We start from the raw sequence: 21460 nt of genomic DNA, 5'->3' as shown, positions 1-21460 counted from the left end.
AATCTACTCACAACTTTTGGAGGCGGGAGGTCAGGGAGACACTTCTGCGGCGGTGCGGCGTGCTGTGTGATCGTCCCATTTGTCAGAACCTCTTTGGTTGGATTGTCCAGAATTTCAGCTGCTGTAAAAAATGATTTAGAACAGTTAGGGTGACGATTTCGGTAAATGTGATTATGTTATGTGTATCTATCTACAGGCATTCCCAGTGTGGCAGGAAATGGGATATTTTACAAACCTTTAGTGGAAGGCGTGACATACCTGAATTGGATTTCCCTGCCTCCTCCTTGCGCTCAGACACCACCACTTTATTCATGTAAATATATTCCTCATCGCAGCCTGGAATAAAGAGAAGATACCACTTGATGATTTTGTGAACAGCAGATAAACTCTTATGTCATTAGTTGCATGGCTGGAGGTCCTCAGTACTTCATAGTGAACCCCGCTAACCACAAAAGACCCAATCAGTGGGAAAACCCAAAGTGTGTCATGATGCTGGTGACATCAAAGTTTTTACAATTCAATGTAGGGTTAGGACCTCGGCCAGATTTTTGTTGCTTGAGACTTAGGAAAGAAGCTTAAAAACCTAAACATTTTTATTTCATCATAGTATACCTTAAAAAAAATGCTAGTGCAATCCAGGGTTCTAAAGGAGCTTCTTTATCAGAGATACAATACAAACAATATACACATATAATTAAAGCTGAACTCCGGGAGAAGCAAATATTGTCTAAATACAAGCATCATGTGTATTTGTCCTTGAATCTTGGTGTGCATTGTGTATTTCTTACAGATCTGTGCAGTAATCCAGTGTGAGACTTCTTATAATAAAGACCGGTCACTGGTCTGGTACAAATTTTAAGGGGAACCCCATCCCAATTTTTTTTTTTTTCCCCCCTCCCCAAAATCAATACCTGACCCTTATCCAAGCATGCAGAGGGCCACATGCCCTCAATATGAGGGGGGGGGGGATTCCTTAACAAGGGGGCCCACTTCCCCATGTGAATGAGTAGGGGTACTCATTCACCAAAAATAAGTGTCAAAAATAAATAAAAAAACACAGTTTTTGACAATGCCTTTATTAAAAATAAAAAAACAATGTCCCCCCAATGTAGATCCATCATCAATCACGATATCCACCGCCCCACCAGACCAGAAAAAAAAATTCCGCCCGCGACGAAGGCTACTGGGCCCCTCCCACAGCTATGCTCCTGCACAGTTCAGCACACTGATGATGTCACTACTGCTTTTACAAGGTGATACCTGTGTGGGGAAAGGCATTTGGTGCACACAAAATAGATTTATATCCATCTGGCTACTGAGACAGGGCCATGCTGAGTAAAAGTCTCTGCTTGGCCACTGCGGCCACTGAGCCTACACTGTTACCAGTGTGGACACTTCAGCTTCAACATTATCCCCTCCCAAGTGACCACCAGAGGTCCATCTGATATGACTGCCTCAATTGGCTACATCAGCACTGCCCTGTATTGAAGAATACTGTATATTTAAAGAGTAACTCAATTCTTTTGTAAGAAGAAATATAAACCCCTCTGGGTGATCAATGTACATTACAGGGATTTTAACAAACTTTGTGGCAGATTCCTCCCTTTTGTTGCTGTAAAGAAATTGCACTTTGTTTCACCAGACTGATCGCATACTCATTCTGAATGGGAGTGTCTGGTTCATTAATAATCAGCTGATGCACTTTCGGTGTTCTAATAAGGAAGCTGCAGTGTCTGCATCCCTTTTGAAGGACCCTCAGCCCCCCCCCAGATAATGCCATGTGATACTGAGCCTCAATGAGAACTGGAATCTAATGAGTGCAAGGGCCTGGGCTGGGGAAGGAAAGGCTGGATAATGCTGGATGGCCTCTAGCCAGGAAATCAGGAGAGCTCTATCTTACTTGCTGCAGCTTCTAACGCACATTGTGAGAAGCTTATAGTGTGCAGTGAAATCAGAGTAAGCCATTTCAGTCCAAGAGAGGAGCCTGTACAAACTGTGCAAGGCTGAGGGCTCCATTCACACTTGTTCAACTTGTCATGCAACTTTGGACATCAAAGAAGTATGGCAAGTTGTTCCCCATGTTTTCCAATGATAACCATTCATATATGTACGACTTAAAATTGCAGCAACTTCAAAGTAGTTCATGTACTACTTTGATCCCACTTTTATGCAACTTGAGGGCCATAGACTTCAATGGCGACCCTCAGAAGTTGCATGAACGTCGTACCTGAATGTTATACAATGCAACAGTTGTCCGTTATCACTGGTCAAAGCCAAAGTCATATTCAAGTTGCACTCATATAAAGGTGCACCAAAGTTGCACCAAAATTGCACTCCAAAGTCGGTGCAACTTTGGAGTCCTATAAGTGTGAATGGAGCCTCAAGGGAAGGCTAGAGTTCCACTTTAAGTGTAGCGCTCTAACATCTCGGCAGTCAGCTGGCAGTCTGTACAATCCGGACGCAATCCTCCCTCTACTATCACAGCATGTGTGGCTACTATGGAGGAATTTACTGGCTGCGGTCTCTTTCATCAGAGTATATATCAGCGGAACATCTGGAATGTGTGATAGGAGGACTGCGATCCAAACAGCAATATTCTTCACGTCTGGCGATTAATTAAAAACGGCGGTCAGCGTGGCCTCTGCACGACCTCCAGCGACAAGGCGCCGGCTTGCTAATGTGCGCCTACCTTGGAGGAATGGAAGAAATAGTAGGGACATCGATCATTCCATTCATCTCAGAGGATGTCGGGTTTATGGTCCCATACAATCAGGATCACGTTTAGGAATTTTTGAAAAGGATTTATTGCAAAATACCTTCCTAAATACTGTTTAAATTAGTTTCTGATTTATTTTTTATAGCCGCTAAGATAACGTTTGCAAAACTCTGGAAAAAAACAATACTGAAGGATAAGGGACAGGAAATACATGATCTGGGTTTTAAGCCTCATCATCAGATCTGTGTCTTTATGTTGTGACCATAGGTGGATAAAAACCCCATTTATTTAGTTTTTCTAGGGGTTTTTTTTGTTTATGTTTAGTCCACATCAAGGTTCAAAATGCTAATATTACATACTAGGGTGGTGTCAACAGGGCACATTCTTTTTAAAGCATCCTTGGGCTGAGTCTGCATTGACCAACACAGCTCAATTTACCTGGTGTGAACAAGTCCTATATCTATAGGTGTGCGCACAGGGTTTTCTGAATGAACACAGTGAGTGATCTGTACCGATCGGTCCTGTGTTCATATGCCCCAGTTGAGAACTCTTCAGTTGAAACGCGTAGGACTCATTCTTCCTGCTTCCCACATTGCTGTTTTTACTTGTGATCACTTTTATCCATTTTTGTATGCCAATTTTTTCTAATAAACCAACCTTGGTTAACCTGCACCATGTGGAGTCCCCCTCTTTCCTTTTCTCCCCACGCTTGAGTGCTGTGGACCATTCCCGAATTTTTGCCAGTGTGGATTGTTCCAGTGGCCGAACAATTTTAAGAATTGCATCTTGGAAACCACCATCAAACCCGGGCGGATAGGAGTTCGTGGCTGCTGTGCTAACATCCAGGAATATTACAACGGACACTATATATGTGGACACTTGATTATTTGATCAGTCTAGTCCATTTTTATATCACATTTATTCATGTTCATAGTTTGCCTATTTTTACAACATTTTCTCTTCAGGGTGATTCAGTTGTCACTTTAGCGCTACGCTATATGTTTGTTTTCATTCTTAACTGAAGCATAGTAAACTATGCCGCTCAGCACACAGCACTTCCCATTCATTCACTGTCCAGTACAGCTGAGGCTGCAGAGAAAGGGACTGGGGAAGCTCTGTCCTCAGTCCCTTTCTCTGTCTCCAATGTGAGACCTCAAGGGTCTGTTTAGACCCTTATTATTTCACCAAAGCCCCCCCAACGGGGCTCCTAAAAAAATTGTAAACCGATTATAAAAAAATATTGTAAAAAAATAATGAAAAACACAAAATTGTAAAAAATAATAAAGACACCGCCCACTGCCCTACTGACACCTATCTCTGCTCTACTGACACTGTCCACTGCTCTGCTGATATATATACACGCGTGTGTTTTTGCTCTCGGGTGCACACCCTAATGCCTATATCTGTGCAAGCAGTAATATGGCAGACTGATTAGTAGGAGGTGGATGGAAGGTGCGTGACCAGACGCTCACACAAAACAGGTTAGGTTTAATAGTGTATAAAAAATATATATACAGACATGAATTACATCATTCAAATACTACGTTGCATAAAAACAGGTGACAAAATAAGCACTAAAAAGTTAAAACTGGGGTATGCCCATGTTGAGGCAAGTAGTTAAAAGGCTGACGCGTTTCGAGGGTAACCTCTTCATCAGAGCCAGGAGAACAGGAGCACAGTCTGTACAGGCCGGTAGGCTGACATGTGTACATGGAAGGGAGTGGCTAGTAGGAGAGTATGTCCTGTAGTGGATAATTAGTTGTTCTAAGTTCCATACCAGTCCCCGTCCAGGCGTTCTAGGTGAAATACAGATCAGAACAATATAGTAAGGGGCACATGGCAAAATATGTACACTACAGACTGGAGACGTATAGTAAATTTACATTAAAAGAGGTCAGGTGTAAATAATACAAAAAATTGTTAAAATAATATATATAAAAAAAAAGGTACCATATCAATAAAATGAATCAATGGTAGGTGGTAGACATTGAAGCAGAAAGCATGAAACACTAAAGAATAAATATATATATATACACACAAAAATATATATAAATAAATATACAGTACATAAAGAAAAGGGGGGGGGGGACAGAGAAACGCTGAGAGATCTTTTTCCACATGTGCAGTTGTGCAACAAACATGAATATATACATATGCACATGGAAACAAATATTATATATATATATACATATACATACACACATGTAAATGAATATGAATGAAGAGAAAGGGCCCACCTATAGACACATGACATGTGCCTATGTTGAAAACGTGTCTTACCAGTGTAGTGAGAATATACAGTTTATGAAGGATGGAAAAAAAAAAAGTGACGGAAGTGGATGCTTTGAAGTGTGAAGGTGCATGTGGGCTATGGAAATACAGGAATATAGCGGTACTGATTCCAAAAAGATGAGGGTGGCAGACAGGTTGATTGCTGAGGGTTAACACCTACCTACAAATATATAGGAAATGTATACATAATTGTATTTCCCTTGCGGTGGTGCTTGACTGTCAGATGTACCTGTAGTGGAAACAAAGAATGAACAGGGGAGGCACGGAGTGCGACCTGAGGGGGGAGGGTTTCTCAGGACGCTGATGGGATGACAGGAGAAGGGAAGTGCAAAGTAGGTAGAGAAAACTAGTCACTGACCTGTCTCCAGAGGGTATGAAGGAGCGGATGCAACCTGTATGCGTCCTTGGGGGTAATAGTGCCGTACAATCCTGGGAGTTGGAGGGGGAAGAGGTGTTGTTGAGGTGGCTGGAGCCTAGGATACCTGAGCGTGAAGTGGCTTTATGCCCGGGATAGGCCAGCATTGTGGTGTGGACGTACTGCAGGGTTTAAAAGTTTCTGGGGGGCGGGTCGGGAGTGTGTGTAACCAGCGAGGAGAGGTTGGTGTGGTCAGTCATTTGGAACGCACGCCAGCGTGTGAGGAGGCGTGGTCGTGCGTTCCAAGAGGCTTTTGCATGACACCTATCGGCTCTCAGGGGAAAGTGGGAGGGCAAAGGAACTTCCCGTGCATGAGCCGAGCCGTCATAATAGACGGCGGGCACACATAGCTCCCATCAGTGAGCCTCAGGAAGGGCAAGGAGGAGGACGGCTCGGGGGGGGGGGGGGGGGTGTTGGGGGAATAGTGTGGGGGGAATCCCTGTCCAGTGCATCAATACGCATAACATGCATGTATCAGATGCGCAAAGTCATACACACACACCCACATGTCTGCCTGCAGCATGTACTATGGAGGATATTGAAGGACATTATGAACAATAATAACAGGACATTATTAAAAGCAATAATATAGATAATATCATGTACGATGTTGTAATGCAAAATACAAAATGAATATAGTATAACTATATGGTATAGTTGATAATAATATAAAACAGTAGTGTTATGTAGTGCACTATATTCATTATATGGGTATGACTAAATGGTATAGTTGTATAATGTGACAGTAGTGTTATGTAATGCACTATATGCACTGATAACCGGAAAAGGGGGGGGGGGGGGAATAGCTCCAAGAGGGGATGAGGGGAGGGGGAAGGGATAGTTGTGAAGTGTGATGGTGATGGTGATGATCCTGCATCTAGATAGCCCCGTGGATCTCTAAATCCTCATTCATTCCATCGGGAACCATTGACCCGAGAGTGAAGATCCAGAATGATTCTTGTTTACAGAGTCTTCTAAATCTCCTCCCATTATCGGCATCTTTTTTGATGGCTTCAATGCCAAACATTTTGAGGCCTGTTGGGTTGCCGTTATGACATTCTCTGAAATGCCTGGGTACTGAGTAGCTGTGGCTTTTATTTTTCATGAACTGATGGTACGTGTTGCTGTTGATAATGCTGCATTTATGCTCGCTAAATCTTGTCCTAAGTGGACGTGTTGTGCGCCCAACATACAGAAGGCCGCATGGGCAGATCAGACCATAGACTAGATAGGAGGTGCCACAATTGATGAACTGTCTGATTTTGAGGTTCTGGCCATCGGACCCCATGACTTCTTTTTTCCGGTGTGCCATAAAGGCGCAGGTTCCACAGGTTTTGGTTCCACATCTGTAGTTGCCCTTCTGGTCGAAAATGGATGTCCAGTGGCCAGTGAGGGTCTTTTTTTGGGGCTGGAGTTTACATACTCTGCTAGGAGCTATTAGACTTCTAAGGTCTTTTGATTTTCGAAGCACAACTACCGGTTTGGGTGTTAGAACCAGGTTGAGGATGGGATCCTGCTTGAGGATGTTCCAATTCTTCTGGATAACTCTCTGTATGTCAAACGCTTTGGTATTGTATTTTGTACTGAATCTGATCGAGTTAGAGACATTTCTGTCAGTGGTATGTTTGTTTTGACTTATTTTTTTGTGCTCCATTGCCGTAGTGACTGAGGGATGTTCGTCGTACTGTGTCCAATATTTATAAAAAGCTTGTTTGATGAGAGATTCTTCATATCCCTTCTCTAGAAATTTCTTTTTTAGAAGGGACCCTTGTTTTTCATAGTCACTTCTTTTAGTGCAGGTTTTCTTTAGCCCGCAGAATTGCCCATGGGGTATGTTGCGGATCCACTTGGGATGGTGGTGGCTTTTGGAATGGAGGTAGGAGTTTCCAGCACTGGGTTTAAAATGCGTTTTAGACATAATTTTGCCTTCTTCATCAATTTGTAGGTCTAAATCCAAAAATATGAGTGATGTGTTGTCGATCACATGGGTAAAGGAGATGCCATATGGATTGGAGTTGCAGTGTTCCAGAAATTTGTTTAGATCCGTATGTGACCCATTCCAGATAATCAGGATATCATCAATGTATCTGGTGTAGAGGGCAAGCTGATCTTTGAAGGGGTTGTTAGCCCAGATGAACAGATCTTCCCACATGCCCATGAAAAGGTTTGCGTAGCTAGGGGCAAATTTTGCTCCCATAGCAGTCCCCCTAGTTTGACGGAAGAACTCACCCACAAAAGAGAAGTAGTTGTGGGTGAGGCAAAATTCGATGGAGTCAAGGAGAAATGTGGTCTGTAGAGGGTGTATGTCACTCTTGGAGAGAAAATATTTGGCTGCTTCTATGCCATATTTGTGTTCAATGGAGGTGTAGAGAGAAGAGACATCCAAAGAGAGCCATTTGAAATGCGGTTGCCACGAAAATGCTGAAAGGATGTCACGCATATGTCCAGAATATTTTACATATGATGGTAGTTGTTTTACTAGGTCTTGTAAGAAGTGATCAATGTAGCAACCTAGATTGCTAGTTAGGCTGTCGATCCCAGCAATAATGGATCTGCCCCGTGGATTTGTGGTAGAAATGGGGAGTCAGTGGATGTTGTTTGTTTAGGAAGAGGAATTCGCTTTTCGTGATGACTCCATTTTCCTTAGCTTGATTTAGTAAGACTTCAAAGGAGGTAGAAAAAGATGGTAGTGGGTCAGCAGGGAGTTTCTCATATATGTCAATGTCCCCAGGGAGTCTCAGGGCCTCTGCCAAATAGTCATGATTTTGAATAACCAGACCACCGCCTTTGTCGGCTTGCTTGATGGTGATATCTTCTCTATCCTGAAATTTCTTAAGAATTTCTTTGGGGATTTCGTGATCTTTATTCTTAATGTTTATGGATTTGTCATTGAAGCTGTTTTTTTGGCAGATCTTTTTAATTTTGTCCAGCACTATCTCATAAAAGATTGGAATGAATTTTCCTTTTGCCCAATGGGGATGGAAGGAAGATTTGGGTTTGAAGTCAGTGTGTGTGATCTGTTTTTCCATGAGGGCTAAGAGTTCCGGTTCTGTTTCGTAGTCCTAGCAGGCTCCCTCTTGGAATAGACTCTCTAAATTTTCAAGTGCGTTGTCTGTATTAAGTGCAGTGTTGTCATATGGAGTACTTTCGGATGAAGATAATGCTTTGGGGGATGATTCGCAAAGGACGAAATACCTTTTTAGGGTAAGATTTCTCGTGTACCTATTTAGGTCCACAAAGATCTCAAAAAGGTTAGGAGGGTTTTTAGGGGCAAAATGGAGGCCCTTACGAAGAATATTGAGTTCTGTGTCATTGAAGACCGAGCTGGATAGATTAAAGATTTTGATTGTAGTGTGTGTTGGAGTTATCTTTTCCCTCTTTTTGATGCTCTTTCCTCCTCGTCGACCTCTTTTTCTCCATCTTCTCTTTTTCTAACCGACCTCTGTTGAAGTTCCAGAGGGGTTTCTTGTTGATACAACAAACGGCCTCACTAGCGCAGGAGTATTTCTCACAATACCTTGCCCTCATTTTCCAGTAATATGACCACAAAAGCCACTGTCCCAACAAAGCATACAGGCCCTGGAACTTCTCAGTTGGAATGCTTGTCAATCATTCACTTTGAAGTGCAGTCAGAATGAAGATGACAAACCTGGAACTTGCCCCTTTAAAAACAAGTGAACCATAGTGCCTTCCATATTTACAGGTTTCTCATTTTGTCTCTCAGAGGGCTACTGTGGGCACAGTGTAGCATTTCATCACTCTTGTCAGGAAGGGTGGGGAAACATGGATTCGTATTATAAAGCAGGGTTTTCCACACACATATAGCTTGTAGAGGCTTCTTATTTTCTATTTTATCTTCTACTTTTTTTGAAATGGGATATACTGGTGCGAGTGAACTTGGGAATGGATCTGGTAAGTGTCCATCTATAACAGGGGTCTCCAAACTTTCTAAACAAACGGCTAGTTTACGATCCTTCAGAATTTAGGGAAGCTAGACTGTGTGAGAGTAGAAAATGTCCTGGTGTCAATGAGAGAAATAGTGCCTCATCACTGGTGTCAGTGGGAGAAACAGTGCCCCATCACTGTTGTCAGTGGGAGGAATAGTGCCCCATCATTGGTGTCAGTCGGAAGAATAGAGCCCCATCATTTGTGTCAATGGAAGGAATAGTGCCCCATCATTGGTGTCAGTGGTAGGAATGATGCCCCTGTTGATGGTGTTAGTGGGACAAATTGTGCCCCATCGCTGGTGTAAGTGGGTGGAATAGATCCCCATTACTGGTGTCAGTGGGAGGAATAGAGCCCCATCATTGGTGTCAATGGAAGGAATAGTGCCCCATCACTGGTGTCAGTGGCAGGAATTATGCCCCTGTTGGTGGTGTCAGTTGGCCAAATTGTGCCCCTTTATTGATGTAAGTAGTGCCCCATCACTGGTGTCAGTGGCAGGAAGTATGCCCCTGTTGGTGGTGTCAGTTGGCCAAATTGTGCCCCTTTATTGAAGTGGGAGGAATAGTGCCCCTGTTGGTGGTGTCAGTTGGCCAAATTGTGCCCCTTTATTGGTATAAGTGGGAGGAATAGTGCCCCTTCACTGGTTTCAGTGGGAGGAATAGTACCCCATCACTGGTTTCAGTGGGAGGAATAGTGCCCCATCACTGGTTTCAGTGAGAAGAATAGTGCTCCATCACTGGTATCAGTGGGCGGAGTAGTGCCCCATCACTGGTATCAGTGGCAAGAATTATGCCCGCATAGTTGGTGTCAGTAGGAGGAATAGTGCCCCTAGAGCCACATCTGTATCTGTATTGCTATTCAAGAGTTTTTTGAAGGCCCTAATTTCTTGAGAAAGCACATCTATTGATTGACTCGACATTATGGGGTTCCTTGTTTGAGTTTGCTTAACCTGGTTCCCCTACTTTGCAAGGCCTGCCAACAGTTACTGCAGTTATTGCTTTAGTTCAGGAACCCTGGGCCCTATGTCTTGTGTTTGGATGTTATTGATCTACCTTTCTTTTGTACACTTTGTGGTGTTTCAAGACAGACCATTTTTGTTTTAGGACTTTTTTCCATAATGGGGAGCTTTACAAGTCTATGATCGCTTTGGTTTTGTACGCAATTATAAATGTATAAAGCATAATTGTCTAAAATAAATAAAAAAATAAAAGCAGTATTTTTGCAGCAATTTTTGGAAATTGACCGGGCAATCACTGTTGGACAGCGGGAAAGGATGTGTTCGGCTCCCGTATCACCAAACGTGACCATGGCTGTGAGGACCATCTAATTTCACCAGATTTAGCTGCTTCAGGGAATGCTTTGGAATCGAAGAGGAAATTAAAGCTAGGGAGTTTTGAGGTGATTAGGAATGTTTTTAAGACTTATAAAGGCACTTTGAATGGCCCTTGAGGTTATTTAGTTTATGTTCTCAGTATTCTTCTGTTTGTTTTTGAGTGAAGTCTGTCAAGGTGTTTTATTTACAATTACAAAAAGTGTTAAAAAGGTGTAAAAAAAAAAAAAAAAAAAAAAAAAAGCACACTACCCCATGTTTTTTTCATTGTATATAAAACACGAAAGGTGTAATACAAAACAAAAGGGTAGCGCTTCAACAGTATGCAAAGGCACTAATTGCAGAATAACCCATACATGGGAAGGAAGCCACCATTCCCTGTCAATGGTGTCTTCCTTCCCTTACACGTGTTATTCTGCAAGAAGTTTCTTTGCATACTTGTGAAGCGCTACCCTTTTGTTTTGTACTTCTGCTATCCATGTTCCAGTAGTTGGTCAGCTGCTCAAGTTTGTAGGACGTTGACCTTTGGTAGGCTTCCGATGGACAGCACCATGTTTTAGAGATACCACAAAAAGTATAATGCCTATTTTCTATTGTCACAGAGCAACAAACTACACAACAAACGAAAAAAAATAAAAATAAAAAAGTAAAAGGCCCAGCACTTTTTTTTTTTTACATTTTACTACTTTTTGGTGTTTTTGTCTGTGTTTTTACATGATCACTTAGGCAGTATTAGTGGAAAGCAAGAAACCTCTGCTGGCTTGCCAAAGGTTTCTTGCTTAAGCTGTCCATGCACTAGTGGATTATCATTTAGAATTAAATTATTTGAAGAACATTTGTGCCTTTTAGACCCTTAACTTGCTATTCTGGGTATCAGAGACAAAACTAGAACCATTAGGGCCCTGATACAAGAAACCATGAAGGGTCCCCCTGGCCCCCAAATGGGGACCCTTTACACACACCGTGGGACCCTTTATTACAGTCTGCAGCGGGTCACCTTTCCGTCGTCTTGGGGACCCCTGATGTCTCACTTTTTAGACAGAGAAAGGGACTGAGGACAGATTTATCAGTCCCTTTCTCTACAGCCTCAACTGCACAGAATGAATGAACAGGTATAGCTCTGTGCCCCAGCTATGGTACTGGTTATTGGCTCTATTCATTAAGACAAGGAAGGGGTCAGTAAATTACACATTTACCGGCTCCTTCCCAGCTTCATCCTGACACATCACCCACAGCAGCCGGCAGAAGTTGGGAGAGGAAGACCCGGTAGCGGTGGGGGGGGGGATGAGGGGGACCAGGGAAGGACATAGGAGCCCAGGACAGCAGGACAGGGATAGGAAGACAGCGGGAGCAGCATGTGGAAAACCAGTGTACCTCCTGCAGCTGCTGAAAGTCAGTGGGAGGGAGGGGAGGAGAAGCAGGCATGTAGTGGCTACATGGAGGAATTGGTTCCTCTACATATCTAGGCACACAGGAGGGCCACATCTGTGCGGATCCCGAATGTAAACTCAGGATCTTTCTCCAGCCCGGACCTGCAGCTGGCTCAGCCTCTCAGCTGCACTGCTGGGAGACAAAGCCAGCTGCTCCAGCCCCTTCCACAGCCCAGCACTTCAGTGAGCGCAGGAGGGGCAGAGCAGAGAGTCTGTGACTCTCAAGCACCGCCCTTTGCTCAGAGGGGAGTGATGAACTGAGCGATCAGCAGTGTTTGATCCCTCAGTTCTCAGTGCAGGGGTGGTGGGGGACAGATGCAGCATCGAATCGGTGCTACATCCACCTAGGTAAGTGTAAGGTTTTTATTGTGTAAACCCCATACCTCTCTTTTAAACCCCCACTTACTACGGGATACATTAAATTGAATGTAAAGGCAGAAGGTTTTTTTACCCCCCTGCATTCTATGTAGGAAAGTAAAAACCTTCTTCATGCAGCTCCCCCTGCAGCCCCCCCCCCCCCCCCACCAAATACATACCCGAGCCCACGATCCAGCTATGTGCTCAAGAGCCAATGCTTTCTCATCTCTTTCACTCCTCATTGGCTCAGATACAGCAGCAGGAGTCAGTGACAAGGATCGGGGACAAGGGCCGAGCCCTGTTTTGTGTTTCTAATGGACACACAGAGCAGAGTTCGGGAGCGAGCACGCCCGAGTGCCCCCATAGAAAGCGGCTTCCTATGGGGGCACTCGATATGTGTGTGTTGGGGGGGGGGGAGCATCGTCCGGGGACCCCATAATAGGAGGATCGGGGTCGCTTTGTGCAAAACCATTGCACAGAGCAGGTAAGTATAACATGTTTGTTATTTTAAATACAAAAAACAACAAGTTTAAATTATTCACTTTTTTTCCCCCTAACTGAATTGAGACCTTCTTTCTGGTCAAAAAAAGCAGATGAAGACATTGTCCTGGTATTTGGGCCAGTTGTAAATTTGGGGTTTATGCGGTAGACTGATGTTGTGTCTCCTCCCATTATCAGCATAGTGTGGGGGGAATCCCTGTCCAGTGCATCAATACGCATAACGTGCATGTATCAGATGCGCAAAGTCATACACACACACCCACATGTCTGCCTGCAGCATGTACTATGGAGGATATTGAAGGACATTATGAACAATAATAACAGGACATTATTAAAAGCAATAATATAGATAATATCATGTACGATGTTGTAATGCAAAATACAAAATGAATATAGTATAACTATATGGTATAGTTGATAATAATATAAAACAGTAGTGTTATGTAGTGCACTATATGCATTATATGGGTATGACTAAATGGTATAGTTGTATAATGTGACAGTAGTGTTATGTAATGCACTATATGCACTGATAACCGGAAAAGGGGGGGGGGGGGAATAGCTCCAAGAGGGGATGAGGGGAGGGGGAAGGGATAGTTGTGAAGTGTGATGGTGATGGTGATGATCCTGCATCTAGATAGCCCCGTGGATCTCTAAATCCTCATTCATTCCATCGGGAACCATTGACCCGAGAGTGAAGATCCAGAATGATTCTTGTTTACAGAGTCTTCTAAATCTCCTCCCATTATCGGCATCTTTTTTGATGGCTTCAATGCCAAACATTTTGAGGCCTGTTGGGTTGCCGTTATGACATTCTCTGAAATGCCTGGGTACTGAGTAGCTGTGGCTTTTATTTTTCATGAACTGATGGTACGTGTTGCTGTTGATAATGCTGCATTTATGCTTGCTAAATCTTGTCCTAAGTGGACGTGTTGTGCGCCCAACATACAGAAGGCCGCATGGGCAGATTAGACCATAGACTAGATAGGAGGTGCCACAATTGATGAACTGTCTGATTTTGAGGTTCTGGCCATCGGACCCCATGACTTCTTTTTTCCGGTGTGCCATAAAGGCGCAGGTTCCACAGGTTTTGGTTCCACATCTGTAGTTGCCCTTCTGGTCGAAAATGGATGTCCAGTGGCCAGTGAGGGTCTTTTTTTGGGGCTGGAGTTTACATACTCTGCTAGGAGCTATTAGACTTCTAAGGTCTTTTGATTTTTGAAACACAACTACCGGTTTGGGTGTTAGAACCAGGTTGAGGATGGGATCCTGCTTGAGGATGTTCCAATTCTTCTGGATAACTCTCTGTATGTCAAACGCTTTGGTATTGTATTTTGTACTGAATCTGATCGAGTTAGAGACATTTCTGTCAGTGGTATGTTTGTTTTGACTTATTTTTTTGTGCTCCATTGCCGTAGTGACTGAGGGATGTTCATCGTACTGTGTCCAATATTTATAAAAAGCTTGTTTGATGAGAGATTCTTCATATCCCTTCTCTAGAAATTTCTTTTTTAGAAGGGACCCTTGTTTTTCATAGTCACTTCTTTTAGTGCAGGTTTTCTTTAGCCTGCAGAATTGCCCATGGGGTATGTTGCGGATCCACTTGGGATGGTGGTGGCTTTTGGAATGGAGGTAGGAGTTTCCAGCACTGGGTTTAAAATGCGTTTTAGACATAATTTTGCCTTCTTCATCAATTTGTAGGTCTAAATCCAAAAATATGAGTGATGTGTTGTCGATCACATGGGTAAAGGAGATGCCATATGGATTGGAGTTGCAGTGTTCCAGAAATTTGTTTAGATCCGTATGTGACCCATTCCAGATAATCAGGATATCATCAATGTATCTGGTGTAGAGGGCAAGCTGATCTTTGAAGGGGTTGTTAGCCCAGATGAACAGATCTTCCCACATGCCCATGAAAAGGTTTGCGTAGCTAGGGGCAAATTTTGCTCCCATAGCAGTCCCCCTAGTTTGACGGAAGAACTCACCCACAAAAGAGAAGTAGTTGTGGGTGAGGCAAAATTCGATGGAGTCAAGGAGAAATGTGGTCTGTAGAGGGTGTATGTCACTCTTGGAGAGAAAATATTTGGCTGCTTCTATGCCATATTTGTGTTCAATGGAGGTGTAGAGAGAAGAGACATCCAAAGAGAGCCATTTGAAATGCGGTTGCCACGAAAATGCTGAAAGGATGTCGCGCATATGTCCAGAATATTTTACGTATGATGGTAGTTGTTTTACTAGGTCTTGTAAGAAGTGATCAATGGAGCAACCTAGATTGCTAGTTAGGCTGTCGATCCCAGCAATAATGGATCTGCCCCGTGGATTTGTGGTAGAAATGGGGAGTCAGTGGATGTTGTTTGTTTAGGAAGAGGAATTCGCTTTTCGTGATGACTCCATTTTCCTTAGCTTGATTTAGTAAGACTTCAAAGGAGGTAGAAAAAGATGGTAGTGGGTCAGCAGGGAGTTTCTCATATATGTCAATGTCCCCAGGGAGTCTCAGGGCCTCTGCCAAATAGTCATGATTTTGAATAACCAGACCACCGCCTTTGTCGGCTTGCTTGATGGTGATATCTTCTCTATCCTGAAATTTCTTAAGAATTTCTTTGGGGATTTCGTGATCTTTATTCTTAATGTTTATGGATTTGTCATTGAAGCTGTTTTTTTGGCAGATCTTTTTAATTTTGTCCAGCACTATCTCATAAAAGATTGGAATGAATTTTCCTTTTGCCCAATGGGAATGGAAGGAAGATTTGGGTTTGAAGTCAGTGTGTGTGATCTGTTTTTCCATGAGGGCTAAGAGTCCCGGTTCTGTTTCGTAGTCCTCGCAGGCTCCCTCTTGGAATAGACTCTCTAAATTTTCAAGTGCATTGTCTGTATTAAGTGCAGTATTGTCATATGGAGTACTTTCGGATGAGGATAATGCTTTGGGGGATGATTCGCAAAGGACGAAATACCTTTTTAGGGTAAGATTTCTCGTGTACCTATTTAGGTCCACAAAGATCTCAAAAAGGTTAGGAGGGTTTTTAGGGGCAAAATGGAGGCCCTTACGAAGAATATTGAGTTCTGTGTCATTGAAGACCGAGCTGGATAGATTAAAGATTTTGATTGTAGTGTGTGTTGGAGTTATCTTTTCCCTCTTTTTGATGCTCTTTCCTCCTCGTCGACCTCTTTTTCTCCATCTTCTCTTTTTCTCACCGACCTCTGTTGAAGTTCCAGAGGGGTTTCTTGTTGATACAACAAACGGCCTCACTAGCGCAGGAGTATTTCTCACAATACCTTGCCCTCATTTTCCAGTAATATGACCACAAAAGCCACTGTCCCAACAAAGCATACAGGCCCTGGAACTTCTCAGTTGGAATGCTTGTCAATCATTCACTTTGAAGCGCAGTCAGAATGAAGATGACAAACCTGGAACTTGCCCCTTTAAAAACAAGTGAACCATAGTGCCTTCCATATTTACAGGTTTCTCATTTTGTCTCTCAGAGGGCTACTGTGGGCACAGTGTAGCATTTCATCACTCTTGTCAGGAAGGGTGGGGAAACATGGATTCGTATTATAAAGCAGGGTTTTCCACACACATATAGCTTGTAGAGGCTTCTTATTTTCTATTTTATCTTCTATTTTTTTTGGGAGTGGTATATACTGGTGCGAGTGAACTTGGGAATGGATCTGGTAAGTGTCCATCTATAACAGGGGTCTCCAAACTTTCTAAACAAAGGGCTAATTTACGATCCTTCAGAATTTAGGGGAGCTAGACTGTGTGAGAGTAGAAAATGTCCTGGTGTCAATGAGAGAAATAGTGCCTCATCACTGGTGTCAGTGGGAGAAACAGTGCCCCATCACTGTTGTCAGTGGGAGGAATAGTGCCCCATCATTGGTGTCAGTCGGAAGAATAGAGCCCCATCATTTGTGTCAATGGAAGGAATAGTGCCCCATCATTGGTGTCAGTGGCAGGAATGATGCCCCTGTTGATGGTGTTAGAGGGACAAATTGTGCCCCATCGCTGGTGTAAGTGGGTGGAATAGATCCCCATTACTGGTGTCAGTGGGAGGAATAGAGCCCCATCCTTGGTGTCAATGGAAGGAATAGTGCCCCATCACTGGTGTCAGTGGCAGGAATTATGCCCCTGTTGGTGGTGTCAGTTGGCCAAATTGTGCCCCTTTATTGATGTAAGTAGTGCCCCATCACTGGTGTCAGTGGCAGAAAGTATGCCGCTGTTGGTGGTGTCAGTTGGCCAAATTGTGCCCCTTTATTGATGTAAGTGGGAGGAATAGTGCCCCTGTTGGTGGTGTCAGTTGGCCAAATTGTGCCCCTTTATTGATATAAGTGGGAGGAATAGTGCCCCCTCACTGGTTTCAGTGGGAGGAATAGTGCCCCATCACTGGTTTCAGTGGGAGGAATAGTGCCCCATCACTGGTTTCAGTGAGAAGAATAGTGCTCCATCGCTGGTATCAGTGGGCGGAGTAGTGCCCCATCACTAGTATCAGTGGCAAGAATTATGCCCGCATAGTTGGTGTCAGTAGGAGGAATAGTGCCCCTAGAGCCACATCTGTATCTGTATTGCTATTCAAGAGTTTTTTGAAGGCCCTAATTTCTTGAGAAAGCACATCTATTGATTGACTCGACATTATGGGGTTCCTTGTTTGAGTTTGCTTAACCTGGTTCCCCTATTTTGCAAGGCCTGCTAACAGCTACTGCAGTTATTGCTTTAGTTCAGGAACCCTGGGCCCTATGTCTTGTGTTTGGATGTTATTGATCTACCTTTCTTTTGTACACTTTGTGGTGTTTCAAGACAAACCATTTTTGTTTTAGGACTTTTTTCCATAATGGGGAGCTTTACAAGTCTATGATCGCTTTGGTTTTGTACGCAATTATAAATGTATAAAGCATAATTGTCTAAAATAAATAAAAAATAAAAGCAGTATTTTTGCAGCAATTTTTGGAAATTGACCGGGCAATCACTGTTGGACAGCGGGAAAGGATGTGTTTGGCTCCCGTATCACCAAACGTGACCATGGCTGTGAGGACCATCTAATTTCACCAGATTTAGCTGCTTCAGGGAATGCTTTGGAATCGAAGAGGAAATTAAAGCTAGGGAGTTTTGAGGTGATTAGGAATGTTTTTAAGACTTATAAAGGCACTTTGAATGGCCCTTGAGGTTACTTAGTTTATGTTCTCAGTATTCTTCTGTTTGTTTTTGAGTGAAGTCTGTCAAGGTGTTTTATTTACAATTACAAAAAGTGTTAAAAAGGTGTAAAAAAAAAAAAAAGCACACTACCCCATGTTTTTTTCATTGTATATAAAACACGAAAGGTGTAATACAAAACAAAAGGGTAGCACTTCAACAGTATGCAAAGGCACTAATTGCAGAATAACCCATACGTGGGAAGGAAGCCACCATTCCCTGTCAATGGTGTCTTCCTTCCCTTACACGTGTTATTCTGCAAGTAGTCTCTTTGCATACTTGTGAAGCGATACCCTTTTGTTTTGTACTTCTGCTATCCATGTTCCAGTAGTTGGTCAGCTGCTCAACTTTGTGGGACGTTGACCTTTGGTAGGCTTCAGATGGACAGCACCATGTTTTAGAGATACCACAAAAAGTATAATGCCTATTTTCTATTGTCACAGAGCAACAAACTACACAACAAACGAAAAAAATAAAAAAGTAAAAGTAAAAGCGGGTCACCTTCCCGTCGTCTTGGGGACCCCTGATGTCTCACTTTTGAGACAGAGAAAGGAACTGAGGACAGATTTATCAGTCCCTTTCTCTACAGCCTCAACTGCACAGAATGAATGAACAGGTATAGCTCTGTGCCCCAGCTATGGTACTGGTTATTGGCTCTATTCATTAAGACAAGGAAGGGGTCAGTAAATTACACATTTACCGGCTCCTTCCCAGTTTCATCCTGACACATCACCCACAGCAGCCGGCAGAAGTTGGGAGAGGGAGGCTCGGTAGCGGTGGGGGGGGGATGAGGGGGACCAGGGAAGGACACAGGAGCCCAGGACAGCAGGACAGGGATAGGAAGACAGCGGAAGCAGCATGTGGAAAACCAATGTACCTCCTGCAGCTGCTGAATGTCAGTGGGAGGGAGGGGAGGAGAAGCAGGCATGTAGCGGCTACATGGAGGAATTGGTTCCTCTACATATTTAGGCACACAGGAGGGCCACATCTGTGCGGATCCCAAATGTAAACTCAGGATCTTTCTCCAGCCTGGACCTGCAGCTGGCTCAGCCTCTCAGCTGCACTGCTGGGAGACAAAGCCAGCTGCTCCAGCCCCTTCCACAGCCCAGCACTTCAGTGAGCGCTGGAGGGGCAGAGCAGAGAGTCTGTGACTCTCAAGCACCGCCCTTTGCTCAGAGGGGAGTGATGAACTGAGCGATCAGCAGTGTTTGATCCCTCAGTTCTCAGTGCAGGGGTGGTGGGGGACAGATGCAGGATCGAATCGGTGCTACATCCACCTAGGTAAGTATAAGGTTTTTATTGTGTAAACCCCATACCTCTCTTTTAAACCCCCACTTACAACGGGATACATTAAATTGAATGTAAAGGCAGAAGGTTTTTTTACCCCCCTGCATTCTATGTAGGAAAGTAAAAACCTTCTTCATGCAGCTCCCCCTGCAGCCCCCCCCCCACCAAATACATACCCGAGCCCACAATCCAGCTATGTGCTCAAGAGCCAATGCTTTCTCATCTCTTTCACTCCTCATTGGCTCAGATACAGCAGCAGGAGCCAGTGACAAGGATCGGGGACAGGGCCGAGCCCTGTTTTGTGTTTCTAATGGACACACAGAGCAGAGTTCGGGAGCGAGCACGCCCGAGTGCCCCCATAGAAATCGGCTTCCTATGGGGGCACTCGATATGTGTGTGTTGGGGGGGGGAGCATCGTCCGGGGACCCCATAATAGGAGGATCGGGGTTGCTTTGTGCAAAACCATTGCACAGAGCAGGTAAGTATAACATGTTTGTTATTTTAAATACAAAAAACAACAACAAGTTTAAATTATTCACTTTTTTCCCCCTAACTGAATTGAGACCTTCTTTCTGGTGAAAAAAAGCAGATGAAGACATTGTCCTGGTATTTGGGCCAGTTGTAAATTTGGGGTTTATGCGGTAGACTGATGTTGTGTCGGGTTTTATTTTTGGGGGCGATTGTTACTTTGTATCGGGTCTGTAGCTCTCTTAGTAGGCGCCTTGTACTTACTGCTGTTGGATTTGACGTACATCTGGAGGATTTCGGAAAGCAGACATTTTTTCAGGATGGCGGCACTGCTGAGGTTCTCCTTGTCCAGGATGCGCAGGAAATCTTCCAGCTCGGTCAGAAGACGCTGCAGGGCTGGGAAAACAGATGGAAATGTTGGAATTTATAGCAGAAACACAACATGCATCGCAAAGCCTCTTCTATACTTCTGTACAGTAGGAGCTCCAAGCCCTGAGCCGGATATCATATGTCATACAAATCTTATGCCACTTGTAGAAAATGTTACCTTATTTCTTTTTTTTTTATATGTGTGTAAAAAAAACTTGAAAAAAAACTTTTAAAGCCAATCTGGTTACAATTGCTGTGTGTGTGTGCACCGTCCTATTGGAGCCAACTTTTAATTACTAATTCCAAGACTCACATGAGAAGCACAAACCAAGGCATTGAAATAAGAGCAATGGTAATCGATTGCAGTTCAGAAAGTCCCCTTCACTCTATTGCCTCGTACACACTATCGGATTTTCCGACAGCAAATGTTGGATGTGAGCTTGTTGGCTGAAAGTCTGACCGTGTGTACGCTCCATCAAACATTTGTTGTCAGACTTTCCGCCAACAAATGTTGGCTAGCAGGTTCTCAAATTTTCCGCCAACAAGACTTTGTTGTCGGAATTTCCGATCATGTGTACACAAGTCCAACGCACAAAAGTTCACGCATGCTCGCAATCAAGCAGAAGGAGCTGCACTGGCTATTGAACTTCCTTTTTCTCGGCTCGTCGTACGTCTTGTAAGTCACCACGTTCCCACGTTTGTAATTGTTGGCCAACATTTGTGTGACCGTGTGTATGCAAGACAAGTTGGAGCCAACAACCTTCGAACAAAATTCCACGGTCTTGTTGTCAAAAAGTCCGATCGTGTGTACGGGGCATTTGTGTATAAATGTTCTCATGTTGTACAAAGAAGTATAGGAGCATTTTAGGTCAGAATGTTACATGGTAAAACCTATAAACTGAAATATCAAAAGATAAAATCTGAGGTTAATAAAACTTCTCATTCTTGACTTCCTTCATAATGCTTCTAAAGAAATTTACTGGTATGTGAAAAAAAAAAAAACACATATACAGCTGAACATATGCACTATAGGGGTACAGGTTGGTGGACACTTGTCCATCAAAACTATATGAGCTTGTTGGACATCCCATTCCAAAACCATAATATGGAGTTGCTCCCCCACCCTATCACCCCAATGCCCAATAATATAAAGTTGCCCCACTTTGTG

General features: G+C 43.6%; 1 protein-coding gene across 5 annotated transcripts in view; it reads right to left on the bottom strand.

The window, feature by feature from the left end:
• AFAP1L2 (actin filament associated protein 1 like 2) overlaps window positions 1-21460 on the bottom strand; it is a 195598-nt gene that overhangs the window by 90856 nt on the left and 83282 nt on the right. For 3 of the 5 annotated variants that reach the window (XM_073595844.1, XM_073595847.1, XM_073595846.1), the window contains exons 2-4: window positions 20188-20319; window positions 259-336; window positions 12-121 (exon numbers count right to left, since the gene is read on the bottom strand). In XM_073595844.1, the coding sequence (XP_073451945.1) occupies window positions 12-121; window positions 259-336; window positions 20188-20319 (320 nt within the window). The remainder of the gene's footprint in view (window positions 1-11; window positions 122-258; window positions 337-20187; window positions 20320-21460) is intronic. The other 2 variants (XM_073595845.1, XM_073595848.1) reach the window with 1 other exon arrangement.

This window comes from Aquarana catesbeiana, linkage group LG08 (genome assembly GCF_042186555.1).
Source record: "Aquarana catesbeiana isolate 2022-GZ linkage group LG08, ASM4218655v1, whole genome shotgun sequence".
Classification (NCBI taxonomy): domain Eukaryota; kingdom Metazoa; phylum Chordata; class Amphibia; order Anura; family Ranidae; genus Aquarana; species Aquarana catesbeiana.
The sequence above is the reverse complement of the archived record's forward strand: the minus strand, read 5'-3'. Positions and strand labels throughout refer to the sequence as shown.